The sequence below is a fragment of the Sparus aurata genome, chromosome 17 (assembly GCF_900880675.1).
Source record: "Sparus aurata chromosome 17, fSpaAur1.1, whole genome shotgun sequence".
NCBI lineage: Eukaryota > Metazoa > Chordata > Actinopteri > Spariformes > Sparidae > Sparus > Sparus aurata.
This window is the reverse complement of record NC_044203.1, coordinates 10,838,773-10,866,432: the sequence shown is the minus strand read 5'-3', so window position 1 is coordinate 10,866,432 and position 27,660 is coordinate 10,838,773. Positions and strand designations below refer to the sequence as shown.

At 43.4% G+C, this 27,660-nt stretch overlaps 1 protein-coding gene across 5 annotated transcripts; it reads left to right on the top strand.

Moving 5' to 3' along the window:
* The first annotated feature begins 377 nt into the window (after window positions 1–377).
* Window positions 378–27,660, top strand: dop1a (DOP1 leucine zipper like protein A). Of its 5 annotated transcripts, none has more exons than XM_030394037.1 (38): window positions 378–776; window positions 2,054–2,251; window positions 2,418–2,599; window positions 2,686–2,856; window positions 4,136–4,325; window positions 4,821–4,919; window positions 5,397–5,496; window positions 6,534–6,616; window positions 7,452–7,566; window positions 7,647–7,767; window positions 8,156–8,275; window positions 8,647–8,764; window positions 10,302–10,331; window positions 11,285–11,551; window positions 13,707–14,232; window positions 14,388–14,671; window positions 14,756–14,908; window positions 15,024–15,124; window positions 15,272–15,537; window positions 15,687–17,808; window positions 18,029–18,140; window positions 18,879–19,061; window positions 21,008–21,133; window positions 21,382–21,516; window positions 21,771–21,826; window positions 21,980–22,084; window positions 22,317–22,383; window positions 22,639–22,783; window positions 23,345–23,424; window positions 24,025–24,134; window positions 24,431–24,580; window positions 24,888–24,949; window positions 25,328–25,480; window positions 25,698–25,834; window positions 26,130–26,185; window positions 26,281–26,445; window positions 26,723–26,852; window positions 27,051–27,359. In XM_030394037.1, exons 2-38 carry the CDS (start codon window positions 2,114–2,116, stop codon window positions 27,357–27,359), a joined length of 7,467 nt encoding a protein of 2,488 aa, XP_030249897.1. In that variant the 5' UTR covers window positions 378–776; window positions 2,054–2,113. The 5 variants fall into 5 exon arrangements, with proteins under 5 accessions (XP_030249897.1, XP_030249893.1, XP_030249898.1 ...); XM_030394033.1 differs by having other exon boundaries at window positions 6,507–6,616; XM_030394034.1 differs by having other exon boundaries at window positions 385–547; window positions 6,507–6,616.

The following is a 27,660-nucleotide window of genomic DNA, read 5'->3' as shown; positions in this document are numbered from 1 at the left end:
CATTTAAGAATATGTTATTTAAAGACTTTGGCCTGGGGGTCCCAGGGCAGTTGCATTAATGTTGCAGAGTTTAAATTATTTATTGTTGTTATCTTTTTGACAAAAAATAAGAAAATAAGACCACAGCCTCTGTCTTCAGAGTTTGGAGAGGTGAGTAGCTATGTTCTGCAGCTAAATAAATGAAGCACTGGGTAATTTAACATATCAAGAACAATAGCATACAATAATATACATTTCAATTTGGGGGAAATACAGGATAGGATTTAAGTAAAGTCCGTGGGGAGTATCCAGCTTTTATTTTGAAGACTCGGCACACCATTTCCGGGGGTGTTTGGTGTCAGTGCGGTCGACTTGACAAATCTCGGGGGCGGAAGACGTCCATGCGGAAGAGCGGAGCCGTTGGACGCTATGGTTGGACGTAGGGCTGATCTGCAGTGCAGTCTGGGAGCTGTCAATCGTCTCGCTTTGTATCTCTGGCACTGGAAGCTGCCGATGCGCTCATCACTGTTTATTTACACACTGCGGGACACTACGAAGAGAAATATGAGTATGTAGAAAATAGATACCTATTGTCTGCCTCCAAAGCCTTCTTGTCAGGGGACCTGCTGTATGTATGAGCGGGTGACATCGGACCGGGCCCTGCATCTCCATCATTTAAACACCCTGCTACCAACGCTAGCTAGCTCGCTGGTGTCATTATTGACGCTGTCAGCCGTTTTTACTGGGTGAACCGGCCACATGATTGAATGACAGTTGCTGGCCCGTGTCCTTTGACGGTAAGCTTTCATATGCGCTTACATTTTAATCGATATTCAGTGGCGTGTATGTTAGCGGAAATCACCTTTCCTAGCTAGTGACAAGGTAGCTGTTAGCTGAACCGTTACTGTAACAGTCCCTCTCCCGGCAGTAACACGCTTATTACCGAAGCTAGAATATTTAGTGAGTGTTTCACAGCTAAAGTGGAGCTTGTAGTATTTTTTTTTCTTTGTGAAATTTTCAGCACTGCACGTTTAACGTTACATCTGAAAACGCTCACCATGTTTGGACGACAGGTGTGCGTACCTGCTCCGCCGTTACTGGGTCGTTGACACTTCACAGCCAGACTTGAAGTTCGTTTAAGTCTGTTTGAGAAGCAAACATAACTGAGCTAGCACAAGCTAGCCTCTGAGACAGCCTTACATTTCCCTGAGTTTTCAGCCACACTAACGTTACTGCCCTTAGCCACCTTTTTTTTTTTGTAATTCTGTGTGAGTGTGCGGGCTACTACTTCTTAAGAGTCCATCCACTCCGTTATCTGCTGTAAGACAACGTTTCACGGCAGACATTTTGACGCGTCACAGCAGGGAAAGGCTCAGGTGTAACTACTAACATGGATCAGTAGAATTGTGCTTGTTGGCTCTCTGGTACGGTTTCCTGGGATGACCACATACGTTGAGTCACCATTTAAGTTATCAGTTCCACCTGTTATTGTTGTGACAGGGCAGAATGTCTCTCATAGAAAATACTACAAATATGTCCCTTGCCTTTTTCTCTTCCTCCCAAGATCCTATCACTCCCCTCTTAGGAATGAGTGACTAAAGGTCACTAGGTCACATCTTGTTTGGCACGCTCATGTTAGCATGTGTAGCTGCTCTCTTCAGCATTTATGCCTTTTTAATCAAAGCTTGTTTATGTAGCGTGCTCAGACTCATCAGACTCATCAGACTCATCCCTCCCCTGTTCGCCAGCTGCAGAAACCCTTGCATTATATCGGTGAAAGCAGCACTGGGTGAAAATGGATGACTCCTTGTATTCTCTACACTTCTCAGATTTTCGGGGGAGTTCATTCGATGATTCAGCGCGTCAGTGGTCTTACCTACTCACTAAACAAAGATCGTAATGGACTTGCTCCTCATGATAATTGTATGACTCAGTCTATTGAAATGGCTCCAGCTACACCCTGATAAATATTCCAACAGATTCTGTTTGAGATAGGCTTGGACTAACTCTTAATTGTCAAGCAAGAGGATGACTCGACTAATCTGTTATTTTATCTTCTGTGCTTTCATCGCAGGTGTGATGTACCTATGTGTGCCTGGTGTTTTACATTAGCGCTTAATAACCACCCAGGAGAATGAATGCAGAGGAAGTGGAGCTGCTCAGTGACTCCAAGTACAGGAACTATGTGGCAGCAGTGGACAAGGCCCTCAAGAACTTTGAGTACTCCAGTGAGTGGGCAGACCTCATCTCAGCACTGGGCAAACTCAACAAGGTAATGATCGCAGACAGACCCCGGCATGAAATACACGGCAGTAGTTTGCAAGTTATTGTGAAGGCAAAAAGACATACATGAGGGTTGAATATACATTTAAAAAAAAAAACGAGCACACCAACACTTGTCTGCCCTCACCCACCGTTGTATGTACTTTACATCCCAGGTTTTGCAGAACAATGCAAAATACCAGGTGGTTCCAAAGAAGTTGACGATAGGCAAGCGGCTGGCCCAATGCCTCCACCCCGCCCTGCCCAGTGGGGTGCACCGGAAAGCCTTGGAGACCTACGAGATCATCTTCAAGATCATTGGACCCAAGAGGCTGGCCAAAGACCTCTTTCTTTACAGGTAATACTGTCGTACTACTTACAGTGACCGCCGAATGAAGTCTGCAGCTAGTATCAGATCTTGACTTCGCTTTTTCATCGCTGCAGCTCTGGGCTATTCCCTTTACTCTCCAACGCTGCTATGTCTGTGAAGCCTGTGCTGCTGGGGCTCTATGAGACCTACTATCTGCCCTTGGGGAAGACGCTGAAGCCAGGACTACAGGGGCTACTGACTGGGGTCCTGCCAGGCCTGGAGGAGGGCTCCGAGTATTACGACAGGTAAGACGAGCAGGAATGGAAAGAAAAACACTTTTAATGTATACGTGAGGGCATTGGAAACAAGCCATTAGGAGAGAGGGTTTTATCGCGTAATGTGGAAGGAAATTGATTTCAGATTGTATGAATGATACATGAGATATCTGAGTCGTGTTTCAAACTCAAGACACAGCCCAAGACTTCTGTCTCTTAGATACACCCTTACTGTTAAACTAGGTTCATTGTTGCCAGGAATTATCTGCAGACATTTGTCTCCACTGTGTTTACATTAACCGTCTCAAGACATCTCGTATTTTCAGTCATTTTTGTTGTTTTTAATGCTTTTTCTTTTTTGTTATCCTATTCTTAATGTATGTCGACAAAAGCTGGGAAGTTATTCATATCATCGGTGCTACTAATAATATAATAATTACTGCCACATGCACTAGAGGGCGCCGCAGTTATAGGCTCAGCCACAGTCACAAAATAGGAGGGGGGGGGGGGCTGCATCGAAGGACTTGTCATGGTAGACCCTTTAACTCGTTTCAGCAGGAAAAGCACCGGTGACTGATGAAATGAACGATTGCCCCATTCGATTTTGGTGTTCCAGTAAGCGATCCCTGATGTAATTTATCTTATTAGTAACGCCTGTGCATTTCCTGGTGTGATGTCAAAATGGCAGATGTGAAAAGGCCTGTTTGTACCATGGATTTAATTTTACACCATGTATGTCATAGATTTAGGACTTGTGTGTCAGGTACTTTACTTCTGACACATCATTTTTACATATACAGTACATATCTGTACTACTAACACTTCCCTGTTACTGTATGTTGTATAGTAATTTAATTTCGACACAGATTTAAGTGTCTTTTATCTTAAAGCTGTGCAAGGCTTGTTAAAAAACAAAACAAAACAAAACAAAAAAACAGTCAGCAACAGCATGAATAACAATAGTGTCCCATCTGTTGTAATTAAGATTATATTTAGATTCTGGCAAGAAAACCGAGTCAGTTTATGGAAATGGCTAATTAATGCCTCACAGTGAGATCCAAACGGTCTCATGAACAGCACTGCGTGAGAACTCACTGATAATGAATCTTTCTCTCAGGAACATTTGATATTTTTTGCTTCCCTACCGATGAGAGGAGAGTGCTGTGTGTTGTAGGTGATGTTACATTATGAGAGTCAGAAAGGCAGAAAATGCATTTTCTTTGAAAGCACCAGAAAAAAAACATGTGCAATTAAACTCATAATGTAATGGGAATGCATGTTTACTGTGCCCTGTCTGTGTTTTCTATAGAACCAACACGCTGTTGGAGAAGGTGGCTGCAGCGGTGGAGCAGTCGGCCTTCTACAGTGCCTTGTGGGGCAGCATTCTGACCAGCCCGGCTGTGCGTCTCCCCGGGGTGACCTTCGTCCTGCTGCACCTCAATCGCAAGCTCTCCATGGAGGACCAGCTCTATGTCATTGGCAGTGACATCGAGCTCATGGTACACCTCACACAAACATGCATTGTCAAAATACTTAGTGACAAAATACTGTGTGACAGATTTGTGTGACCCTAGGCTGAAAGTAAAGCTTGGCTCTACACCTCCTTCCTCTAAAGTTGTAGTTTTGTGCAGTGGATGTTTCAGTGCATTGTTACACTTTGTCCAAAAGCAAATTTGGAGGAGAAGATTCGATATTCAAACCTTAATTTAAAGAGTAATAGAGGTAAAGTATCTATCTATCTTAGTAACAGCTTAAATGTTATGACTTTTAGCTCAAAATTTTCTTATAAGTCAAGAAAACATTTGTCAAACAGTGTGGCTCATCAACATTGTCAGGACAGAAATGAATGAAAAAATGAAATATCTTAAAAATACCAAAATACACTGGAGGGGGGCTTTCATGATGTCACATTAAAGTGTAACTTGAACCACTGTGTCCATTCAAATGAGTCAATAGCATTCGTATTGTTCTACGTTTTTTACTGTTCTCACCAGGTTGAGGCGGTCAGCACATCAGTCCAGGACTCCAGTGTGTTGGTCCAGAGGAGCACCCTGGACCTGATCCTCTTCTGCTTTCCCTTCCACATGAGCCAGGTAGGAAAGCTGTGTGAGGAGGTCAGGCTAAAACTACAGCAATGTTTTACAGCAGTATGCTAATAATGTACTGTATGTATTCATATATCAGATAGTGTTAGTGTTAGTATTCCTATTGTTGTGAAGTTTCAGGTATGTGTGTGTGTGTGTGTGTGTGTGTGTGTGTGTCTGTTTCTTTAAGTGCATTTGCACATGTGTGACCATGATGAGGACACTCAGACAGACATCCAGCCACGGTGGTGACTCATGCTGGCTGCTTATTAAATCCTTCATCTCAAACATTTCTGGACATGTCAGAGCTGGGACACAGCTCTTATCTGATATGTGCAGTGTGTGTGTGTGTGTGTGTGTGTGTGTGTGTGTGTGTGTAAATGTGTGTTTGCTTGTATGTAAGTGTGTGTGTGTATGTACATATACGTATGTGTGAAAGGAGAGAGAAACAAGCACAAACCCTCTGTTGTCTTCTGTTGTGTTCAGGCGACTCGCCCCGACATGATCCGGATCCTGTCTGCAGCCTTGCATGTGGTTTTGAGAAGAGACATGTCTCTCAACCGCAGACTCTACGCCTGGCTGCTGGGTACGGAATACACACACAGACACAGTGCTGACCTTTAGATGTACCCGGGTTCCCACTCATCATGTCGTTTCTGATATATTGTAGAATTGACAGAGACACTTTCTCCACAGTAGAAAATAAGGGGAAGTCCAAGAATGCTGGGTCATTCTTAGCAGGAATATACCCAGAAGTGTTGTTGTCCTTTATATTCACACATTTATTAACCTGGGCACATATACACTTATATGTCATAGCCTAAATCCGACATTGATATATTTATATGCCATGAAACCACTTTTACCTATTAACAACAAGAGTTCTAGACATTTTATATGAACCATGGCAGGTCCCTGACATACGATACTTTACGTACACATTGTTTTGTTTTGTGATTTGCACAGGGGCTGTGTTTATGTGTGCTAGTTTTTATTGTCTCGTTTTATTTTATATGTTCTAGCAAAAAAAACAGTATCTTTGTTGCTGTGGTCATTGTCTTAATTTATTTTCTCTTGTTTGCAACTCCCTGCGTATGGATATGCTGGTAAGTGTCTGCATGGCTAAGGATGGAAACTGACTATCAAGCTTTACAATCTTCTCTAAGAGCAAATTGTTGAATTATTGAAATTAATGTCAAATTTCTGCATCGCCTGAAACGACGAGGCACAAATAATAAGTGGAGATTGTTGAAAGGTTTTATTTTGTGATATGAGCCAGCTCAGGACTGCAAGCTCCAGCTATTTGATGGGCTTCTTTTCAACTGTTCAATGATCATGAAGATTGACAGGCTTTACTACTGTGAATTTTATCCAAGTCCAATTCTTACCTAACTTTTCTATGGCTGAAATCTGTTGAATTCTGAGTGATGCTGGCATCAGCAAGAGGAACTTTACAAAGAGAAAGATTAGCTGGATGCAACAGATCCAGTTTATCTCAATAAATACTAAATCTCCACTTGCTGGAGAGAGTATTTTGTGCTGGATGTACATGTAAGGGTTTATGTAATTAAAACTTCATGTCTTTGTTTTTTGAAGGCTTTGATAACAATGGGGTGATGATAGGACCCCGCAGCACTCGGCAGAGCAACCCAGAGGAACACGCCAGCCACTACTTCAACACCTTCTCTAAAGACATGCTAGTCCAGGTGAGCTTTCAAGCTAAGTGCAAATGGGTCACCAAAAAAAAAAAAGGTCTTTATGTTTAAAATGAACTAGAACAAAAATGTCTCCTGAGATGGAACATGTACATGTGTGGGGAAGGGAAGTACATGTGTCAGTTGGGGTTTGTCCTCAGTTTGGCAGATCTGGCCCTCTTTTGTCTGCCAGACCGTTTCACATCCCTTTTAATCCTTCTTCTACCAAACCTCCCACATCCTCCATGGGTTTTGCATATATGTCCTGCTCTCTTGTACTATTCCCAGTAGCCTGTCCTTTGAAGGCATCTCCCAGTTCTCCCAAAGACTTTCACACACACACACACACACACACACACACACACACACACACACACTTCTATAATCCATCCTGTTACGCTCAACAGCGCTTGCCCTCCTGGCATGTGCTGAGCTCTGGTACTCCAGGGGTTGGAACAGGGGGCACACAGAGCAACCTAGAGGGGAAGTTTTGTTTTTTATTATGTTTTTTTTTATTTTTTATTTTTTATGTTTTTGTTTTGTTTTGTGTTTGCTTTTCTGCCATCTGCTCTGAAATAGTTATTCGAGCTTGCTCCATTGGGAGAAGGTTGGTACTACAGAGACCGTCTGTTCCCTGCTTCAGCCCATTATGCAGCAGACGAAGCGTGAAACACACAAAAAAAATGACAGGGGGCTCAATAAAAATATGATTTGGATGAAAAATTGTTGTCCCAAATGTTATACAAAGCAAGATTTTTTTTTAAAAAGCATAAAACAAGTTAGTGTGTGCTCTGCTGTGCCAAAAGTGGCTCTTTCTAATTGTCTGCTTGTGTGTACGTGCTTTCAGGCAATGGTGGGGATCTTGCAGGGAAAGGCCCGAGGTGGAGAAGAGGAAAGCATCCTCATGCACGACCTGAAGCCATTTCGCATCCTCATCAGTCTGCTGGACAAACCGGAGCTCGGTAACCAGTCTGACAATATGTAGACGCCGCCAGTCCAGTTAATGCTGTATATATGTAAATAATGATTTGTGTCTCCCCAGGCCCAGCTATCCTAGAGGATGTTCTGATCGAGGTGTTTCGGACCCTACACACACAATGCCGAGCAGAGCTGGACCTCCAAAACCAGAGTCCGTTCAGTAAAGACCACACACACCTCAGCAGGTCAGACATTACATATGATAAGTCTTAAATATGCTCGCTGATCATAGTTTGGTTTTTTGCTTAATTCAAAAAAAATATAGGTAACATCGGAGAAATTGGGTCATTTAAAGCATCTAACAATTACAACATTAGAAAAAAAATGTTTACTTGAACTGAGAATATATCCAGGGCATGCAAAATATCAGTGATGCAACATATTAAAAAAAACATTGATGGAAGATAAGTGTAGTTGTGACAGAGGCATGAAAAGATGTTCAGTTTGAAATAAGTTGCATAATAATAATTTGCCAACAGTCAATGCTTATAGAGATAAACATTTTCTAAATAACTTGAACCAGTTATTAATCACTATACAAACTATGAATACTAATTTTACTTTCTTTGTTAGTAAACTTCGAGAGAACAAGAAGACGGCAGAACTGATTAAAACAGCCAATCTCCTGTTCAACTCGTTTGAGCCGTACTACATGTGGGACTATATCGCTCGTTGGTTTGAAGAGTGCTGCAGGTTTGTATGTTAAGATTTTTGTGTACATACAGTATATACTGAAGTCACTGCTTTATGAGTCACACCTAGCTAGAATCAGAAACACTGATGTCTAAATGTGTAAATACCAGAGGAAGCTTATCAAGTTTTTTGCCTTTAGAATGAGTTAAAAAGATGCCGCCCACCAGTCTGCTACGTTTGTTGTGGTATGCTGTTGTGTAGAACAAGGCTTAGCTGGTACCAGGGGGGCCAAGTGTGTGCCAGGATACGTTTCCCGCTGCCAATACACCCACACCTGAGCAGAGTTTATTCACAGAGTAGATCATCAACACCAAAGTTAACTGCTAACCATCAGTACCTTTCTCAAAATAATGTGAAATGTGCCTCTGCAGGAGGACGGTCATCAGCAGCTCACGTGCACCACGGCATGCTGGGAGCTCAGATCCTCCAGAGCTGTCATTGGTGGAGTTCTGTCAGCTGGTTGATTTCCTGCTGGATATTGTTTCCTTGGTGAGATTCCTCTTTCTTTCTTTCTTTCTTTCTTTCTTTCTTTCTTTCTTTCTTTCTTTCTTTCTTTCTGTCCTTAGGTCTTTCTCTCATTCTTTCTTTCTTTCTTTCTTTCTTTATATGTCTTTCTTTATATGTCTTTCTTTATGTCCTTCTGTCATTAGGTCTTTCTCTCATTCTTTCTTTCTTTCTTTCTGTCTTTCTTTATATGTCTTTCTTTATGTCCTTCTGTCATTAGGTCTTTCTCTCTTTCTTTCTCTCATCTCTTTCTTTCTCTCATTCTTTCTTTCTTTCTTTCTTTCTTTCTTTCTTTCTTTCTGTCTTTCTTTATATGTCTTTCTTTATGTCCTTCTGTCATTAGGTCTTTCTCTCTTTCTTTCTCTCATTCTTTCTTTCTTTCTTTCTTTCTTTCTGTCTTTCTGTCTTTCTTTATATGTCTTTCTTTATGTCCTTCTGTCATTAGGTCTGTCTCTCATTCTTTCTTTCTTTCTTTCTTTCTTTCTTTCTTTCTTTATGTCTTTCTGTCTTTCTGTTTTTCTTTATATGTCTTTCTTTATGTCCTTCTGTCATTAGATCTTTCTCTCATTCTTTCTTTCTGTCTTTTTCATGTCTATCTCCCATTTCCCTTCTGTCACACTCTGTCATTGCCTTTACTCCACTATGAATTTGTTTCACTATTCAACTCTTTTGCCTATTTCCTTCATTCATTCTTTTCCCTTGCAAACTTTCAGGCTGGTCGTTTCACTGCTGTTTGCTCAGCTTTTCATTTCTGTCCTTTTCCGTCTCTGTCATTATTCAGTCTGTCTCCCGGTCCTTTTATGTTCTCATTTCCCTTCTTTTATAGGTTCCTCTTCTTTTTGTGTCGCTCCATCGCATTCTTTCTCTTCCCACTTTAACAGCCCATTGTCTCCTGCCCCTGCTTGGGCTTTCACTGTTTCTCACTTCCTCTTGGCTCACACACCTCCTCTTTAAATCCATTATGTTCCATACAAGCACTCTCACTATCCATTTGCAATTTGGTCTGCACATGTTGTCCAAATCCATTTTTGAATCCAGTTCTGGGATGTTATGGCCACCACTAGGGGGTGTGTGTGTGTGCACACCATGTCTTTCTCCTGTTTCTGTGTGTGTATGTGTGCAATCACTACACAGGCTCAAGAAATACCTGTGTTTAGTTTCCCTCCCAAAAATATTGTTTGCATCCTCTTAGAAATGTGCTTGTCTTTACAGTATTTCCAATCTGAATAGTTTGGAAATCCCTCACTCCTCTATTACCCTGTTTAAATGCTTGTGTGTGTGTGTGTGTGTGTGTGTGTGTGTGTGTCTGTGTGTGTGTCTGTGTGTGTGTGTAAGAGCGACAGAAAGAGAACCCTGTGTTCTGTGAGTCTGCGAGCGAGAATGGAGAAGTGTACGGTTAGTGTGTGTTTCTGCGAGAATGGAGAAGCGTACGGTTAGTGTGTGTTTCTGCCAACCAAGTGTTGTGTGGCCTGTGCTCTGCTTGCTCCTGTCTGTTCAAACTATCTGCTCTTTCTCCTTGAAGCCTACTAGAAGCATGAGGGTAATCTGCCAGGTAAAGTACTGCTCTTTCCTGCTTTTTCACCTCACCCTGCTTCACTGAGGCTACGATAACATTTCTGCAACGTCCTGCCAACATCCCTCAGGCCACCCCGCCCCGCTTTGAGTGATCATTTCAGAATGACTGACTGACTGTCACATTTTAATGCCAAAAATGATCCAGAGGAAGAAGTGGGATTGTAACAGTCATTACATGTGGTGCAAACTTACCCTGGCTGTTTGGTGTGGATCTTGTGAAAATGAAATCTCCGCCCAGTGTGTATGTGCTGTCTTTTAAGCATGCATGCAGTTATATGCTATTGCAGTGCTCACATATTTGTAAGAAATATGAATATTTTCATTTACTTCATGGTTTAATGCTCATTTTACAGTTTTGTTGTTCTTTTTTGCTCTTTTTTTTGTTTTTTAAAAATGTGATTCACTTTTTGAGTCAAAATACTTAAATATGTTTATGAACAACACACTAATGATATGACTGTATAACTGTAAAGTGCAAGAGGCAATAAAATCAAATCTGGAATATATCCATTATATTTACTGATGAAGTTAAAGAAACAAGTTCAAACTGAAGAAAAAAAATAAAAATGATAATAACTAGAAGATAGATAAGAGTAGGAAAGTAGTAGGGGAAAAAAAGACAAAATTCCAAGTACAACAAAATTACAAAGTGACAGTGGTATGAATAATAGCAGCTGGTCTAGTATAGTGTTGTGTATGTATAAGAAAATCATTCTAGATGTTAATGTGTATTTAATGACATTGGATCAAGTGAAGTGGAGTACATCAATCATTTTGAAAACTTCAATAGAATTCCAGCATCAGCCTCAGTTAACTTAACAGCCTTAATTCAATTATGATATTAATTCGAGACCAGGATGACCTCCCTCCAGGTACCCTGTAATTGCAGCTTAAGTTCTCACTTGACTTGTGTATTTTCAACATGTCCAGGAGACCTACATAGAGATCCAGACAGAGCATCTTCCTCAGCTGCTGCTGCGCATGGTGGCAGCTCTGACGTGTCACCTGCAGGCCCTGGGCCTCGGGGAGCTCACCCACTGCCTTCGCCTTGGCTCCAAGATCCTCAGCAAAGTGCAGCCACCACTGGTGTCCCCTCTGGCCCTGCCCTCGGGCCCCCGGGCTCAGGGCCTCTCAAACTCCACCGGCAACCCCTCAGACTCAGCAAGGGAGAAGAGAGGAGACAAGGAGGACAAACGGGTGAGGAGGACTTGTAATAATGATCCATAAAAAAGAAAGGGTAATACTCTTTAACATCAGAAACATCATATTTTTTCCTTCACTTTAATCAGGGTAAGATCAGAGTATCTGTTCGCTAAAGTGGTGAGTTTGAAATTGAAATTGTTCACGAGCATTAAAACAAAAGTTATACACAAGCAACCTCTGACTTCGAAAAACATTGCCAGCTGATGATTCTGTTCTTTCTTTGATCTTGTCGAAATGTTTTGATAGAAGCATAGGCCCTGTTGATGCCCCCAAATCCCTGTTTGACCCACTTCCCCTACAAGTTACTGCCCAAAAAGCCATCAGATTAGGCTCTGATGGTGTGCCCTGGTCCCTGAACATGGTCCCTTCCGGCTCCTGTTGGCTCCTGCCAGCCTCCTGCTCTGTGCTGCAGTTGGCTGGGTGGCCCCATGACCGGCCCTGCAGTCCCACACTCCCTCGACACAAGGCATTTGAAGATTTGTTCAGAGCAAATGCTTCGTTATGCTGTCCTGGTCCTCCTGGTCCCTGTCCAGCAACCTGGCTTTTAAAGTGTTTGAGAGCTCAGTGACGCATGATTAGAAGTTCAGAGATGGATGGGGGCTAGATAGATTGAGGTGGACGCATGAGGGGCAGAGGAGAGGACAAGTAGAAAGACAGAAGACGGTTAGTCAACAGCTGAGCCCAGCTCGCCTCTCCTCTCTGAGGAAGAAGAAGAGTAGACTGGCTTATGATGCCTCCTGGGTGATCCTTATTCATCGGAGTGGAAAACGTTCCACATACATCCACTGATTACTATAACTTCCCCACCCCCTGCCCTGAGGGGCATATATAGAACGTGCTGGCTAACGTGCCATCTGAGTCCTGGCTCAGAATGTGCACGCTGCCTCGATCAAAATACATCCCAGGAAGCCCTCAGGCTCCCACGGGCTGCCTGTGACAAAACTGTTAGAACTTCAGTCTGTCAGCCTGGTGTACAGCTCAGTGTACACAAGTCCCTCAGGTCAAACCCAACAGCTGTGTGCGCAGCCTCACTATACAGTGTAAAGTAGAACTGTGCAGTGCAGTGATGAGGCTGACATGTCTTCTGAGAACTCCGCTAGTAAAACTAATCATTACTCTAAGCACACTTGGACTGAACTCTTACTGAATACATAACATGTTCTTTGACTGAAAGAATTACAGGTATAGTCTAGTTGTATGAGATATCAATGAAGTCTTCCATAACTGTATTTATCTGTAATGTTGCATTGCAATATCAGTTGTGATTTCCATGTTTTCTGGAAGATAGTGCTCTAGAAATCTTAGGTGAAAAAAAAGCCCTAAAACACAGTCTGCACCTCTTTGTGTCCATGGTGGAGGAAGCAAAACAAAAAACTATTTGACAAAAAAAAAAAAAAAAATTTTAACAAAGAAGGGTGGGAGTGAGTTTTTATTTATTCAATTTAATAATTTTCATCTCACAAGCTTACTATGGTTTTAGAATCAGTAATATTTATGGACTCAAGGGGAAGAATTAGGTCATGTCATAGTTGCTTTGTCCAAGAATAGAAATGTAAAGGCACAGGGAAAATATCAAAACAAATATAAATATAGAATTGACTCAATAAGATAAATAAAATAAAATAAATTAGAATTAGAATTAAAAGAATAAAATAGAACACAAAGTAAATATGTGTTTTATAATATCTTATAATGATACATTTAGAGAGAAACTAATTAGGAATGTGTAAAAACATGTACATTTTATGTCTACATTCCTGTTTCTGTTGGAGAACTTGAGGGTGAGTGAGCTTGCTAGTGAATTTATACTATCCCTCTCAATTAAGTGAAACTCTTAAGCAGCAAGAGATCAGTTTGGAAATGGGCCACTGAGTGATGACATAATGTAACGCCAAGTATAGATCCCTACAAATGGAACCTGTCTAGAGGTAAGACAGGGTCATTGACAGCACCTGCAAGGGTGTGGAACATTTATCCAGCACACACAAAGAAACAAGAAAATAAGCTCCCATTTATAACATTCTTTACAAAAGAAATGTCTGGACAGTATTGTAGTATGGAATCTGCACTTTGAGTTCACCTAGCTCATTATGTTTTCAGTGTCCTGTATGTTTGTTTTCATCACCTATCCTCCCATGTCCTCCTTCAGGCTCTGCCCGCTACTCTGGAGCTGCCTGGCAGTGGGGAGGTGTTTGAGGATGGGCAGAACCCTCCCAGTAGTCGCTCCTCAGAAAGTGGCTTCACAGACTTTGTCCAGTACCAGGGAGATGGTCCTGAGGAGATAGAGCGAACCCCTCATCCTCACCCAACAGTCAAAACAGGCCGTCGTTCCTCAGGCCCATCTCAGACCAAACCTCTAGACAAACCAGTCATGCAGTGCTGCCTGGAGCACTTCCAGCAGTTTCTCTCTCGTCTTATTAGCTTGTATATTACCCCTGGGCACGGGGACAAAGCTGAGGGTGAAAGAGGAGAGGTCATGCAGTCAGGACCTCTGGTTGCAGAGAGCTCCCTGCACAGCGATCATATGGAGTCATGTTTAGGAACAGGGGTTCTCCAGAGGGAGTGTGTTGCTGCCTTCACTGCTGCCTGCCAGCTCTTCCTTGAATGCTCCAGTTTTCCCGTCTACATCGCAGAGGGCAACCTCAAGTCCTCACCCACACAGGAGGAGCAGTTAGGTAAGTGCCAAAATGCACTGTGATTAAAAAAAATTGAGAAGATGAAGATGATGCGACGGCAGCCATGAATAAATGATGAGAGTAACAGACTGCTCTCTACTTCTTTTTAAATGTTTGATTTATGAACACTTGACATCCCCTGTGCTTTAATACAGACAGTGAGCAGGTCCGTTTGCCGGTGTGGCTTCAGACCCTGATGGATGCCTGCTGCCTGGCCAGTGACTTCAGTCTGCAGGGCGTGGCCATCTCCCTGCTGATGGACCTCGTGGGACTTACCCAGTCTGTTGCTATGGTGACCGCAGAGAGCGTGGCATCCGCCGTCAGCTCAGAGCCCGCCCAGCCCATGAGCCCCAGCCAGGGCCGCGTAGCTGTCGTCATCAGGCCACCACTCACTCAGGGAATCCTAAAGTACATCGCTGACAAGACCAACTTCTTCAGGGTACAGATCTCATTGATGGTTACAGTGTTGTGACAGTTGTTTGGATGGTTTTGACCCTGTTTAATCTCTACTCTTTTTCCCCAGAGTGTGGCTCTGATCCTGTGGGACCAGTTGAATGAAGGAACCCCTCAGCACCATCAACGCAGTGTGGAGCTCTTCTACCAGCTCCATAACCTGGTGCCTTCTTCCAGCATCTGTGAGGACGTCATCAGCCAGCAGCTCATGCACAGAGATAAGGTTGGTACAGTAGACACAAACACAAACAAAGTAACAGCACACACTACCTCACTCGGTCTGCAGACACACACAAACTGTCACTGAAATCAATGCTGAAGCATCTTTTTACATTCAGAGAATTCGGCTGGAGGCCCATGTGAAGTTCTCTGTGCTGTGGCATCTGACAAGAGATTTGAACATGACCAAGTCTTCTCCTTTCAATCGCACATTTGACAGGTGGGTCAGCCTCGTAGAAATGGTGCTTCAATGAATTAAGAACAATCCATTATTACAGTTCTATTTTATGTCAAGTGCCTTTCCTGTGACTCGCTGTCATCTCAGTTTCTTCTTCTTCTCTCCAAATCTTTTCACTTTGTCTTTCAGATCTCTGTTCATCATGCTCGACAGTCTGAGTTATTGGGATCCGTGTACGAGTGCTGTTGGTCGTGCTTGGTTGAATCAAGTTCTTCAGAGACATGACATCGCTCGAGTTTTAGAGCCTCTCCTCCTACTGTTGCTCCACCCTAAGACCCATCGGGTATCCATTCAGAGGGTGCAGGCTCAGCGGCACTGGGCCCAGGTCTTCCCTGAACCGCCTGAACAGGAGCCATTGGAAAACATTTACACCAGGGACTCTGGCTTCTCAGACAGTATGCAGCGGCCATTAATTCTGCTTCTGAGTTTTACTTTTACTTACTTTCGCTTTCTGTGTCCAATTGGTTTCCACATTTCTATATTTCCTATGCCTGTTTGTGTAAAATAGTTTTTTCATTGTTCTTCCCGCTCTTTCTATCATCAGACTTCCACGGTGAGCGGCTGGCACACGAGGAGCTCCGAAACCTGGCGATGGGTGACATGGAGCCGTTCTGTCTGACCGTCAACCCACTGAGTGACAGCTTATCCTTACTGAGCCTGAGCAGTGAGAATTTGCACCTAGCTGGTGAATATCAGCCTGCCGACCAGCAGGGGGAGCCACAGACCTCTGAGTCCACTGGTTCTCATTCATCTACAGTGGAAAATGGCAGCTTTGAGGAACCAGAGGGTGTCATTAGTGCAGTCAATGGCTCAGACCAGCAAGCTGGTTCTTTAGATGACATGTCTGAGGATTCTATAGAAGAGGCTGTGTCCTCTGTTATAAAAGAGTTGATTGACAGGGTTTTGAGTTTAGTAGAAGAGGGATCTCTGGAAGTCTGCCCCCCACATGAAAACTGGCCTCAGACAGACACAGATAGCACTTCTTCAGATACCTCCACTGGTCTCCGTCTTGACTCTGGCCCTCCTCTCGTCTCCGGCCACCAGACTCTGCCGGAGATGCTGGCTGAAGGGACGCTGGAGTTCCTCTCTGTTACATCAGCTGATGTATGTACAGAGGAGCAGCACAGAGAGGGCATCACTCGCCACAGTTCATCACCTTCAATTGTCACGTTGCCAGACGGCTCCGAACCAGCCACCCCGGACCACAACCTGCGGGTGGACGACCCTCAGGCCCGTAAACGTAGCCATAGCAGCACCCAGCTCAGCCTTAAAGGGAAGATCATGGAGAGGCTGGCGGACAAATCTCCCGGGGCCAAGCCGAAGATCAAGAAGTCAAAGAGGAAAGAGGAGGAAAGGCAGAGAAAGATGGCAAATCAGGCTGACAAACTGCGGCCGCCCAGTATATTCTTTGGGGACAGCCTGGATCTGGAGAACTGGTACAGCTGTGGGGAAGGAGAGGTGTCAGAGATCGAGAGTGACACTGGCTCACCCAGCGGGGGCTCTGTTGGGACTGTCGGGGGTGTCAGTGTCACAGGACGGAGATCATCCTCGGCCCCGCCTCGTTTTAATATTCATCCTCTCTACCAGCACGTCCTGCTCTACCTCCAGCTGTACGACTCGTCCCGCTCCCTCCACGCCCTGTCAGCCGTCGCAGCCATGCTGAGAGCCGCACCCTCAGGGTTTGTAAGTGCCATCTCCACCACCAGCATCAACAACACCTACACGCCGCAGCTCTCTCTGCTCCAAAACCTCCTAGCCCGGCACAGGGTCTCCGTCATGGGCAAAGACTTCTACTGCCCCATCCCCCAGGACTCCCACTCCCACTCATTCCGCAGCGCCATGTACCTGGAGATCATCATCTCGCTCTGTCTCTACTTCTTAAGAAGCTATTACTCTGCCCACGTGGCAGCCGGCCCTCAGGACATGGCAGGGAACCGGGCTATGCAGCTGACCAGTGTGGAGGTCTTAACTCTCCTCTTCAGCGAACTAGCTAAAGCGACAGGTGGCTCGGCTAAGGGCTTTGCTAGTTTCATCAGCGATGTCCTCTCAAAGTGCAAAGTTCAGAAGGTGGTTCTTCACTGCCTGCTCTCTTCCATATTCAGCGCCCAGAAGTGGCATGATCAGCGGGTGGCAGGGGTCAACATGGCCACAGTGGAGGAAGGTCTGTCAGAGGACAGCGTCATCAACCTGTCAGAGGACCAGATAGACAGCTGCAGCGCCGTCCAGTCTCAGCTGCTCAGACTGCTGCAGAGCCTGGTCGTACTGGAGCACAGAGTCCTGGTGCCAGCTGAAGAAGGAGGAGAAGGAGTACCTGTGGGAGGCGGGGCAGGAGGTGCAGGGACTGGAGGTGGCACTGGGACTGGGTTTGAAATCCTTGGTGGTGAAGTAGAGCACGTCAACCCCCAGCAGCCAATGACATCACTGCAATACCTCCACGGGCAGCCTATAACAGCGCAGGGGATGTTCCTGTGTGCGGTGATCAGGGCGCTTCATCAGCACCACGCGTGTAAGATGCATCCTCAGTGGATAGGACTCATCACAGCCACCCTGCCATACATGGGGAGGGTGCTTAGGAGGGTGGTGGCCTCAGTCACACTGCAGCTGTGCAGGAACCTGGATAATCTTCTCCATCAGTACCGCTATGAGACCGGGATGACAGACACCAGGTATTAACATTTAGCTGTTTCATACAGGCAATACAGTCCAGTAAAATGGCTTGGGAAGGGTTTGGTTCACCAGATGGCACTCTTGTCCAAAAAATGCAATTGCCCTCTTACGTTATCCGTCCGGTTTTACCATTGTGATCAACTGTGAAAATACTTGTATAGAGACATAAATTCAAAAATAGGCATTTATTAAACTGCATATTCTCCCTTTATCTTCTAGACCTCAGTGGATGGCTCTCTGCATCCCCCCTGACCTGATTTTGACAGTCCTAGAAGGGATTACAGCCATCATCCATTACTGCCTGCTGGATCCCACTTCCCAGTACCACCAGGTGAGGGCGCCGTGCCCCAACTAGTTGTTACAAATTCCTCTTTCATTTCTCAGTTTACTTATAGTGATTCTGAATATATGCTTCCTCCAATTTGATACATTCATGAGTATGATTTATATTAACCTGGGTTTCCTGGGGTCCTTGAAATCTGAAGTAGTGGGAATTAAGGTGTTGCAGTTTTAAAAAAAAATAGATATAAATAAACAAGGTTTATTGAAAGTATTTTTAATTTATATATTTTCTAAGTTAAGGTAGTGATCATGTGCGTCATTGGTTCATGTACCACTTGCTTCGCATTTTATTTGTGTTGTTAAACTGGTGCTAATGAAATGATAGGTAGTTGCTTTGCTAAGTAACTCATAAACAAGTCTCTTATACTCAACTTACACAATTTATTGTTAGGCTGTGCTGTGTTAGAGAAGGCCACCATCAATGAGAATGCGATTGAGAAGTTTCAAGCCTCTCTTTCTTTTTAACTTTTGTCTTTAAACTTCTGGATGGCCTGCTAGTTAACATCACAGAGAAGTGAAGAACATGATAAACTTCATCCATGTTTCAAAATATCTCATGTTGGGTCTTGATTTACAGGGATTGGGCCTGGAAACTAATTGAAAAGTCCTTGAATTTGATTGTAATGGAGGTGTTGGAACGCTGATTTATATATAATTAATAGTCTCTATTTATTGGCATGATAGATAAAAAAGTACTGACTGTCTTCTCGCTTATCCTGAATCTCAGCTACAAGTGAGTGTTGACCAGAAGCATCTGGCTGAGGCTCGCTCAGGCATCCTGTCCATTCTCCACACCATCATGTCTTCTGTCACCCTGCTGTGGAGCGTCCTGCACCAGGCTGATAACTCTGACAAGCCAGCTGCTGCCTCCGCTGCCTCGACTTCCAACATCAACCTGGGCTCCACTAAGGTACGCCGACAACATGTATTCAATCAAAAACTTGACACATTTGCTCACATAACTTGGCCAGTTTAACTATACTTTGTCCTGTCATAATTAAATGTCTTTATTGACTGCAGGATAATGGAAACATTTGATTCAACAAACCAAGAAATGAGAGCAAGTTCCTGAGATAATTAGTCTAAACTGTCAATGCCTCTTTCCACCTCAACAAGATGAAACGGCAGATATGATGGATGTATTACCATGTTATTTCACTTCATGTCAGAGGTCAGGTATAATATACAGTCTGTATGATCCCAGAGCAAATCTAAACATGTGGGAGGCCTGCCCTAACGTTTTCTAGAGAGAAAGTATTATTACTTCACACATAATACTCAGATTACTGGTCTCAGCAGTGATAGCACTCATCTCATTACTGTCTCTGAAGGACTTATCTTTTCAGCAAATACAGCTCTATATTGTTCTGCAAGTAGTTAACACCCCTGTCCAGATGTTATTAGTGTTTTCTGCAGGTGGGCTGGTAATGTAATTTTCACTGAGTTAATACAGTTTTTTTCCATCCTTTTCAGAAGATGATTTGTAATCATTACAGGGCCCGTGTCGCTGCAAGAGGAATAATTAAGGGCCTTAAAAAACTGCTTAACTTGCTCCTTTAACTGACTCCCATGTTTTATCAGCTGAAATTGGGCTGAGTAAACAGAATTTTACAGCAGCTCAACTTTGGTTTAGATAATGATGCTTACCAATTTGTTTTGTGTTAGCTAACATGATACATGTGGAAGGTAGTAGGGGTGTCAACGTTTACAATTTTTTCTACACGTGTAAACGGGGCTTCTAATCGACGTGTACACGGTTACACGTCGGAGATTTATGATCTCTTGCTATCGCAGTTGTGGTAGCACCGATGCCAGCAGCAGTCTCTCCCTCCAAATTGTTCGGGTGTTTCCATCACAGGTGGTTTAGCATGGATCCCGTGCTGTTGTTGTAAGCCAACTTTGCCTGACATAGCCTACACTCAACTTGATTTCCACTGGCAGTTTGTTCAAAAAACACACAGTGCTCCGCTTGTTGACCGCCGCCATCGTGTCCCCCAGTCAACTTGAAGTGACGTGACGTGACGCGACACTGGCTGTGGCTGCAGGTTTTTTTTTATTTTTTATATCAACGTGACATTGTGCCCCATTCATCTATTATGTTTGCGGATAACTGCACTAGTGGGAACATTTAAGTGTATAGTTAGTTAATGTTATTATCTGAAGCTTTCAGGTAACATTATCTTACTTTCACTTTTAAAAATTGCGTCCGTCCAATTTTCCTTCGGGCGTCGGTATCAATTTATAGCGGGTCGGCTCTGGTACGGAATGTAATCTGTGCTACTGTCGGATAACGGGTCGGATGCGGTGACCAGTGCATGACTCTGGTCTAAGTGACCATTTTAATCCTCTAGCCAATTATCAAGCTAAATATCCAACATGCTAGTTAACGTCAAAGACTGCGGTGGAAGACGACGGTAAAATATTTCCACTGGATTTATTTATGCCTGAATTTTTAAGGTGTGGCGGCTTTTATTTTTTGCCGTGGCGGTGCGCCACAGTCAATTACATGTAGGGGAAACCCTGAATACTATATATATTGATGAGAAATGAACGAGGAGGAGGAAGAAAAAAAGACGTGTAAACGGTTATTGATTTTTTCTAAACGGTTATGATTTGTTATCCGTGTATCTGTTTACACGTGTAGACGTTGACACCCCTAGAAGGTAGTATGTGATACCTATCTGAAAATGAAATATCTGAAGAAAAAGCACTGTATTTGAGAGATTTTTCCATCTTGCACAATACACTGAAAGATATTTACAGGATGTTGTTAGTGACACTATGGAGTCTAACTTCAAACTAATTGCATAGTTGTTTAGGTGTAACCTAAAATTCTTGCCAATGTCTGTTCTGCAGAATCTCCGGCAGCAAATTCTGGAGCTGCTCGGTCCAATCTCCATGAACCATGGAGCTCACTTCATGGCAGCCATAGCCTACGTTTGGAATGAGAGGAAACAGGTCAAAACTCCAGTCAGAAATAAGGTGGGTGTAATAAAATACTCGGCACGCCCAATGTTTTGATGTCTGTATTGAAAACCATTTAAAAGTCAAAATTCTTGAGTCTGCATGTGGAGGAGGTCAGATTTTAAGTTGAATTTGAGTTACTTTGCTGAAACCTGAGCGCAGCACATTTCTCTTATCGACTCTCTTACTAGGATTGCTTTCAGAAGACATGTCCAGACTCCAGTAGTGTCTGTCTGAGTGGATGTTTTATCTTCTGCATGTTGCAGGTCATTCCTGTAGCCAGTGAGGAGCAGCTGCTGCTGGTTGAGCTGGTTCGTTCGGTGAGCGCCATGCGTACTGAAACGGTAATGCAGACAGTCAAAGAGGTCCTGAAGCAGCCGCCTGCCATCGCAAAAGACAAGGTCAGTGTTAAAGTGGTGCTGAACTCCATTAGCTCTAATGGTTTCACCCCCATCTGCTTTTCCGTCAGCCTCTGTAAGAATTTCTACTTGTGTATAATGATGTCAGAAATAATACAATTTGTACAGCTCTTCATTTTTAGTAACAATGAGTACATATCACATAATCGTGGTTGTTTTTTTTCTCATGTCTTTCAGTTTTACCTTGTCCATGGTCATTCATTATATTAACATTATGTCTTCACTTGTTCCCACAGAAGCACCTCTCTTTGGAAGTCTGCATGCTGCAGTTCTTCTATGCCTATGTCCAGAGGTGAGTCCACTGCTTCACGACTGCAGTATGCTATATTTGTGATGTATATTTATTGCTATTCATTTTGAAGGAGGTTTAATATTTCTTTTTATACAGGCCTTTTTTGTCCGGATCCTTCTAACCTTTCATCTTTGTGGCCTGTTCTTGTCCTAGGATCCCTGTGTCCAGTTTAGTTGACAGCTGGCCCTCTCTGCTGGCCCTGCTGAAGGACTCTGTCCCTTTAGGCCTGCCTGCCCCTGGACAGTTTCTTATACTAGGGTTGGTTTCTGTGCCTTCTCTCCTTTTAATTGTCGTACAGGTGTCGGTATATCTTTACAGCATCTCGGGAATCACTTGCAGAACTATACAGTTACTTTACAGTCATCAGTTTGTGAGTTAGTCAGTGTGGATTTGGATGAATTAGTCTGCAGAGACTACACCTTCTTTCACTTCCACATTATATTCTTTCACTAATTCAACGGGCTCTTCCTTTCCACTCTGTTGTCTCTAGAGTTCTGAATGAGTTCATTTTAAAGAATCCAAATCTGGAGAGCAAGAAGGATCAGAGGGAGCTGCAGGTAATTACTGTGACCACCTTGACTCCTACTCAACTCTCAGTGGTTTCAATTATGTCTTATAATTACATTACATTTCTCATTTTATTCAATAACATGCCATGCTTTTGCATGATTCCTTTTGTAGCATAATAATTACACATTTTCATTTTGTTTCCTGCTTGGTAGTCACATGGGATTATACAGCGAGCCACAGTAAAATGAAATAATTAAACATGACTTAATACAGAAGGAACTGAGTTTTACTTGTGCATTTAGGATGTGACCCATAAGGTGGTGGAGGCCATCGGAACAATCGCAGGCTCCTCTCTGGAGCAGACCACGTGGCTGAGGAGAAACCTGGAGGTGAAGGCGTCTCCTCAGATAGTTGTGGATGGAGCCACCCTGGAAGCTGATGTAGAAGGTGTGCTGCTGATTCTAACACTAATTGTCAGGGGAGACTGTATCTGTATCATTGCATATTTCTGTACTATATAACAGCCAGTTTCAAATGAAACGTACTAAAACTGAACTACTGTTTAAAGCACTATGTCTAATGTGAATGTGACACTGTTGCTGAGTTGCCAGGATGGTCTCTCTCCTGACTACCATTTGTCAATTTAAGACTTAATCCACATCAGTTGACTCGATTGATAAGTAGTAGTAAGGTAGGCAGGCAGCTTCAAGCTTGACCTGTTTATTTTTATTTTGAGAGCTGTTTGTATTTTGGCAGTGGAACGATGATTTTGTATTCATACCAGAGATGTATTATAATGTCAGGGATTAACGTAATCCTGCTAAATCAAGTGTGAGAAATAATCTGAATGTGACGGTGTGAAAACAGAGGATTTAGACGCTCCTGTTCATATGCAGCATGTGAAATGTGAACATATTGTGCAGGTAGTGTGCATGCTTCAGCATGGCAGTATTAACATGGATCAACTATGTAGCTGCAGCTAATGTTTGTGCCATGTGTGTTTTGTAGATTTAATGCTCACAGTGATGGAGGCTTCCAGCTTCACTCCATCAGTGTACAGCGTTCACGCCCTCACACTGTTGGCCGAGGTAAAACACTCATGTCAGTGATTCAGCTCCACTGTTGTTCCTCAGTCAGTGGCTCTGCCACTTATTTCCATTGTTCATCTTGATTACGTCTCAAGCTGTTCTCACTCACATTTACCAGCAATGTTTAGGCCTGCAGTACAATAACACATTCCATCTGAGCTCCTCTCAGCAGATTTACGACCCCCTCCCCACCTCTACTTCATGTATTATTAGGGAACCAATAAATCAATCTGTTTGTCTTTCTTTGGTGCTGTGAATGAGCTGAGCTGGACAATTGAAATGACTGACCACCTCCCTCCATCCTGGCTGTTTTAGCTCAACGTGGAGCTAATTTTGCAGATTTTATCTGTGCTTCACTGGTGTCTGCAGCTTATAGATTCATGGTTTTATTCATGTTGATAAATCAACTTAATGCATCAGTGCAGTGTGTCATACTGTTTGGTGCTGCAGTTATGCACTGCCTATATAACATTTTCCAGCCAAGGGATCAAAGTTGTTCAACATTTAGAGATGAAATCCTACTGTCATTCAGTGATGCCATGCCTAGTGAAAGCATGTGGTGTAAAATTGACATGAATTATTACTAAATGTATTTTTCAGGTGCTGGCTCATCTGTTGGACATGGTGTTCTACAGTGATGAGAAGGAGAGGGTGATCCCACTGCTGGTTAATATCATGCACTATGTAGTGCCCTACCTCCGCAACCACAGGTGGGGATGAGCTGCTTGCTGCTTTGTTGTCACTCAGAATTAAAAAAAAAAAGCAAACCAAAAAAGTTTAGAAGTTGACCTATTAAGTTCACATCTTACATCACATCTCACATCCTACGTTAGAAAAGAATTAAAGATAAGTATGAAGGTTGAGCACATAAAATGTCAAATGGATAAATAAAAGTGATGTATTCATATGAGGAAAGAAGATTGAAGTGCAGTGAACCCATGAGTGTGAAAATGAGTCATAGCTGATCATATGCATGTCTTTGTATGTTTGCTGTTGCTCCTGACAGTGCTCACAACGCCCCCAGCTACCGGGCCTGCATCCAACTGTTGAGCAGCCTCAGCGGGTATCAATACACCCGCCGCGCCTGGAAGAAAGAGGCCTTCGACCTCTTCATGGACCACACCTTCTTCCAGATGGACTCCTCCTGCGTCAGCCAGTGAGTAGGAGAGGAAACTTAGCTGTGTGTGGGTGACTTTTACAGCTGGTGTAATATGTAGCCCATCTGAGGGAGTACACATGAATACAAGATGAACTGAAGATGCACTGTCTGCCCTCGGTTGAAAAAGGAAAAATAAGAACTCAGGGATGCCAGAGATACATTTGAAAGGCAGTACGTTTCAAAAAAATCTTCTAGCAGCATAACTTTAGAATGGTACATGTTACTGCCAGATGTAACGGGATGTATGTATCTTAATCTTTCTGAACATTTCTGGAACATTAACATCATTTTCCTAATTTTTCAGCTGGAGAGCCATCATTGACCACTTGATGACTCATGACAAAACCACATTCAGAGACCTCATGAGTAAGCTTTATGACTCATTATATTTAAATAGGGGTAATATTTACCACTACGTGTGGTTACTGACTGTTTAGCAGATGATCTGTTTCTTTCTGACATGTGTAGGCCGCTCAGTCTTTTGCACTTTATCTTCGATATAATTAAAGCTGCGTCCTGCAAATAGTCTTGACCAAAACAACCATTATATTGAGCCATTGCAGCTGCAAGAGTATGCTAATGTGCACAGTTAAAGTCAAGTCCAGTTTATGTATAGAGCCCAGTATCTTAAATTACAATCTTTACTGCATATGCCAGAAACCCTAAATTCAGATATAGCAACACATAGTTAAAGACTGATGCAGAGAGACTTATAATGACTGTGTGTGTGTGTGTTTCCTCCAGCCCGGGTGGCTGTAGCCCAGAGCAGCTCTCTGAGTCTGTTCACCAACAGAGACGCTGAGCTGGAGCAGAGAGCCATGCTCCTCAAACGCCTGGCTTTCACCATCTACAGCAGTGAAGTGGACCAGTACCAGAAATACCTACCAGACATACAAGGTAGATGAAACGCACATACTGTATACTGTACATGTAGCAGTGATAGTATATGCTGCGGAAGTAAACAGCCTCACTCTGAGGGACAACTTCCCACAACAATAGAAAGCCTGAAAATGGGCCATTAGGGACCTAAGACATAAGGACAGGCGGCTAAGGTTTATTAATGTTTACCACATCTTCAATGAACAGATACTTAATGGTTTGTTTGTGTGTTCAGAGCGTCTGGTGGAGAGCCTGCGTCTGCCTCAGGTGCCCATCCTCCATGCTCAGGTGTTCCTGTTCTTCAGAGTGCTGCTGCTGCGCATGTCACCTCAACACCTCACCTCACTGTGGCCCACCATGATCACCGAACTGGTGAGAACCAGAGTTTACGACCACAGTCTCAGTCTCAGTCGCTGTACCTTAATGTGTTTCCTTCTTTCAGTCTTTAACACAAGCTTAAACTCCCTCACACACACTATATACGTCAATTTGATTCTATTTTCTTTCCTTTTTAATTATATTGTCTATTCATTATTGTCTATTGTCTATTTTGCTATTGCTCTGTTCTTGTAACATTCTGACGCTGCTGCGACAAACAAATTTCCCCGTCTGCGGGACATTAAAGGATTTCTGATTCTGATTCTGATTCACAACTGTTCCTCTGCAGGTGCAGGTGTTCCTCTTGATGGAGCAGGAGCTAACAGCAGATGAAGACATATCAAGGTACATTATCTGTTAACATGACGAGCTGTGCTGCAGCTGTAGATAAAATTGTATTTGATTATGTTGATGATGTGTTATCTCCTGTACATCTTTAGGACGTCAGGGCCGTCTGTGGCTGGGTTGGAGACAACTTATTCTGGTGGGAATGGCTTCTCCACCTCCTACAATAGCCAGCGCTGGCTCAACCTCTATCTGTCTGCCTGCAAGCTCCTGGACCTGGCCTTGGCCCTGCCCCCTGAGAGCCTGCCTCAGTTCCAGATGTCAGTACAGACACACCAGGGTTATAATAGGCTGTGCATGTGGTGGGGTTGTTTATGGACAGAATTTGTGAAAAGAGGAAATTGTGCGTGTGTGCCTGTCAGTATTTAGAATGCATGGATACAGCCAGGAACATTTGTAATTTCAAGAATTGCCCAATCTGTTTGTGTAGTGTGAATGAATGGACATGAATAAGATGTGTGGATATCACCAGCTCTGGGTGACTTGTTAAATGGATCAAAATAGTGTTATTTCTAAATGAGACCTTCCTCACTACAGGTACCGCTGGGCCTTCATCCCAGAGGCTTCAGACGATTCAGGATTAGAAGTGAGACGTCAGGGAACTCACCAGAGAGAGTTTAAACCTTACGTGGTCCGACTAGCCAAGCTGCTGAGGAAACGAGCCAAGGTATTTCATCGTCCTTCTGTCTATGCAAGGTTATTAAATGATGGAGACAAATGACTCCCTCTTACATCGGGGAGACGTTCATTAAAAGACCCTTTTCGCAAATTGTAGCTCGATTCCTTCCTGCTGCACTTTCCCCCACCTGCAGGGAGGCACTTAATTTTTTCAGCTTGAGTAAGTTTTTATCAATTTCCCTAATAGAAAAACCCAGAGGAGGACTGCTCCACGCGAACTCTGTCCTGGGAGCCCGGGCACCTAATGCTGACCCTCTACGTGATCCGCAGCATGGAGCAGCTGCTACCCTTCTTTAACCTGCTCAGCCAGGTCTTCAACAGTAAGGCCAGCAGCCGCTCAGGTTCCGCCTTCACCCACAACCCCGGAGAGGCCTCCTTCCCCGGCCACAAGGAAGGCCACAAACTGGAGAGTCAGAAGGTTTTCTGGAGTCGAGCGCGACAAAACATTGAGGAGATGGTAGAAAAAGACTTTCTCGAGGGCCTTATCAAGACGTGAGAACACAGGGAGGGGAGGAGGGGGATTAACGCATAACTGATCAACACTAGTGAAAAACCTCATATTGTACATTCAAAAACAAGGGAATACAAATGGGGGAAATAGTTTGTACATTTTTTTGTATTTATAATGATTATTTTACTTTTCAAAAGCTATTGTATTTAATTTTAATTATTTGTACATATGGAGCAGCTTTGATGACTGACTTTTAACATTTCATGTGAGTCCTTTTGGACAAAGTGAAGATGCTGTGCCATTCCATATCGATGTGACTTAATAAAGATTTTTAATGGGAGGGTTA

Bases quoted from the DNA above. Each gene is read 5' to 3' on its own strand.
- dop1a (XM_030394036.1), top strand. From the start codon at position 2,114: ATGAATGCAGAGGAAGTGGAGCTGCTCAGTGACTCCAAGTACAGGAAC. The intron at 2,252-2,417 runs GTAATGATCGCA...TTTACATCCCAG, and splicing joins CACTGGGCAAACTCAACAAG to GTTTTGCAGAACAATGCAAA. The intron at 26,853-27,050 runs GTATTTCATCGT...TTTCCCTAATAG, and splicing joins TGCTGAGGAAACGAGCCAAG to AAAAACCCAGAGGAGGACTG.